The following is a 3,785-nucleotide window of genomic DNA, read 5'->3' on the forward strand; positions in this document are numbered from 1 at the left end:
TCTTTTTCTATCCAGTGACCTTTAGGAGAACTACTTTCTATGAACCCATACTTCAAGGACGCAAAAGCTGCGAATATTGCAGGAAGAACACACGGCCTGCTATGTCCACCACAGTGATCCGACAGTGAAAACTACTCTGATTCAAACCTTTGCCGCTTGCTTTTCTTGTACTGCACCATTTCAAGTTACTCCCCTTACCTTCCTGAGAAGTACCAAAGAACAAAAAGCTTAATTAGAGGAGCAGAGTAGAAAACATTCGGTGATTCAATGCTTCTTTTTTGTTTTCAGATTATCATCTTAGCTAAAGTCATTATAGATGTGGACCATATTACTTTGTCTGCAAGAGGTGTTACTATTTTAGTTGATAGTCTGTATTCAGTTAATTCCACTACTATTATCTTGACAGGTAAGAAAGAACTAGAGGGTGGTTACATAAAACTACATCTGCATGAAACTGTTTTCAAAAAAATTTTTTGTAATCTGAATAATAAAAAAGTAATACGCTTGATACAGTCACATGGTTTGAAGAATGAACTGGTGTATGTCTACGTGCAACTCCACACAAATTCTACATGGGACAGTGGGAGTCTACTCTGCACCCCAACAGAAGCCAGGCAACTCTGACCGTGGCCTTTTTGATTTCCTAGTTACCTTTTCAATTCCCTAATTATTTTTTGCAAATATAAAATGAGAATCCAACTCTGAGCTACTAACCAGAAAATTTACACACTGATTTATAATAGTAATGGCAGATTTATATGCTATTCCTCTGTCTGGTTTTCTTTTGATCAACTTCACATTTTGCTAACATTCGAGAATTCCTTATGTTGCTATGCGATATAGCAAAGCAAAATAGTCCAATAGAGTTCTTGGCACACTTAATGCTAACCGTGTAACTCTATCTACTCTAGAGCTAATTTTTGAGATGAATAATAAGGTAATTGACTTGATATATCACTCTCAACACAACATGAAACAGTATCAGAACGACGACCACATGAAGTGACTACTACGGAAAAATAAACAAGGTCTTTGTTGTTTTGTTTTGTTTTTTTAAGATTTTATTTGACAGACAGAGATCACAAGTAGGCAGAGGCACGCAGAGAGAGGAGGAAGCAGGCTCCCCACTGAGCAAAGAGCCCAATGCAGGGCTTGATCCCAGGATCCTGGGATCATGACCCAAGCCAAAGGCAGAGGCTTTAACCCACTGAGCCACCCAGGCGCCCCATAAGGTCTTTGTTTTTTTAACTGAGATGGGTCACTGAAGGTGGCAAAGGAAGTTACCCTTACTGCTACACTTCTATTTTTACTCGGCATGGAAGGAAAATTCATGCAAATGAAAACTTTCTGATGGAAACTAGCTAGGAAAAAAAATGTTTAAATTATTAAATACATTCTTATTTAAATAGCATTCTTAATTCAAGTCATAGTAATTCTATGACTCTGAAAAACAATCATCGTGGTTTTAAATTTTACTGCACAAACTCTTGTGTGCAAGAAATACTATGTTATACGATCCTTCAAATATTAATTTTCTCAGGCTGGTTGGAACTCAATCTCAAAAATTTCTGGGCTTTCTTTGCCCTCCGGCATCACAGTCACATGCATCTCCAGAGTCACGTGCCTGTCTGGGGTATCCCAAGCAAAGCAGGATATTTGGGCCTCGGATATAATGTAAAATAAATGTTGTCCCAGATGTCTAAGTTGACAAGGTTCCCATACATGGCTCCAGAGGTACAGAAGTTTCACAAATACTAGATTTCTGTTGCCAAGGGTCCAGTTTTCCTGTGTCCACCACAGAACCGCGCTCCACATGCAGCCCCTGCCCCTCGTGTGGACTCCTTCGTCTGGGAGCCTCTGCCTGCCTCCGCCCCGTCTCCTACTCCCCATCTTTAAAGAACCCTCTCTGCCTCTCTCCCTTTCCCCTACAACAGTGCCTTCTATGTTCACAGGCTTTGAAAAATATACGCCTGAAAAAAAAAAGTTATTTTTAGACATTTTTTGCTTTAAGCCACATAAGCCATCCCTCCCCATCCTGAAACAATAAATACAAAGGTCTTGGTTTATAAAGAATGCAAAAAAAAAAAATACAAGAACAAAACCCAAGTGAATACCTCAATAGAGCATCCATCCACATTTATATTTTACAAGCTGTGATGCGCTCATTCCACCACAGCAATAATACTATGAAAAAATATCACATGGAACCTCTAAAAATAAAACACGTATTTGAATGAAAGAGTTTTAAATTGGTAGTTGCAGATTTATTTAATTACCGAATTACTTTATTATTTTCAATCTCCAAACATTTCTTTTTATGGCAAAAACATCAACAATTTAAAATTTAAGTAATACATTGTTTGGGTTCAAAATACCATTAAGCTCTTAAAGTGATCTGAATTGCAAAAAGGACAAACTGAATTTTTTTTATGGTCGTTCAAACATTATGTTCACGGTCATTAAAAAAACACAAAAGCTCAAAACAGAATATATTCTGAAGCCACAGGAAAGAAAAACTCCGATTTTCAAAACTCCCTACTTTTAAATAAAGCTAATTAACTTTTACTGTTGGTGACAGAAAACCAAATCATAATTTTGGGGAAAGAACTCCACATTTAATATATACATGCTTTTTCTCAGTCCTTCATTAGAGATGTCTTGTGACTCAACCCTTTTAATAATATGTGCAAATGAACAGAAGTACAGTAGATCAGTTTATATCCATTAAATAACACAAACTTTTTTTCTTGTTTAATTTTCAGGGAATTTAATAGCTAGCCTGGCTCATTCTAGAGCTGCTATTCTAGAAGCATTTACCACATTAGGGACAATCCAACAGCTCTGCTATCATTTGTATTCTGGAAAAGAAGAGGTAAAAACAAAACCAATTGAATAATGGAATATTCTAAAAATGTAATTGTGTGCTACTTTCTCTACAGGCTGACTAGGTTATATAATAGTTCATGTTACTGCCTCAAAATTAGATTTTTCTAGTACCACATCTGCCATCCATAATTCTGGTTCCTACAAAATGTGCATATTTGTTTTAACATCAGTACTTAAGATTCAATATACAAATAAGTACACTGATGATAGAGAAGTTTGTAATTAAAATATTTATAAAATATCTCACAAAAACTGGTGACTAACTTATTAACTTAGTAACTAAGCAGTTTTTGTGATCTAAGTCATTTCTACGATTATTTGGAATGCGTGAAAGTGGGATCCACTGGACAGTTTTATCTGCCAAGCAGGATCAGAGCCAACAGTATGAAGGAAGCCAGAGTCCTGGTCTGCTTCTGAGACTCCCCCGCCCCCTTCCCCAGGTGTGAGGCAGTGTTTCTCAAACTCCCGGGTACGCAGAAATCACGGGAATCTGTTACACCATAGATTCCTGGGCTCTATTCCCAGCATTTCTTACTGAATACATCTGGTTTAGGCCCTAAAACGGGCGTTTCTAATCAGCTGCTAGAAGCTGGTTAGAAATGGTATCGGGACCATACACTGAGAGCCACGGTTCAAGGTATGGAAGATATACGGGCATATGCAGCAGTCACATGCCAGTGTAGAAACTAGAATATCAACTCTGGCTTATGTTCATTCTATGACATTTCTTAGGCCACCTCTAACAAATTTTCTAAGAACTTCCCAGGAATATACTTTAATCTTATGAACAACCTGATTACTTCCGGATCACAGGCAGAGGATATTTTTTTCTGCAGTCCTGTGACTGTTAATTAGTTTTTGCCAGTGGAAAACTAAATTGCTTTCTTGAGTGTGTGGAG

General features: G+C 37.5%; 1 protein-coding gene across 1 annotated transcript in view; it reads left to right on the forward strand.

Moving 5' to 3' along the window:
- The window catches only part of ANKAR (ankyrin and armadillo repeat containing), a 64,021-nt gene that overhangs the window by 55,327 nt on the left and 4,909 nt on the right, over nt 1–3,785 (forward strand). The window contains exons 20-21 of the mRNA XM_032354141.1: nt 289–406; nt 2,763–2,872. Of these exons, the coding sequence (XP_032210032.1) occupies nt 289–406; nt 2,763–2,872 (228 nt within the window). The remainder of the gene's footprint in view (nt 1–288; nt 407–2,762; nt 2,873–3,785) is intronic.

Source organism: Mustela erminea, chromosome 8 (genome assembly GCF_009829155.1).
Source record: "Mustela erminea isolate mMusErm1 chromosome 8, mMusErm1.Pri, whole genome shotgun sequence".
In the NCBI taxonomy this organism is placed as follows: domain Eukaryota; kingdom Metazoa; phylum Chordata; class Mammalia; order Carnivora; family Mustelidae; genus Mustela; species Mustela erminea.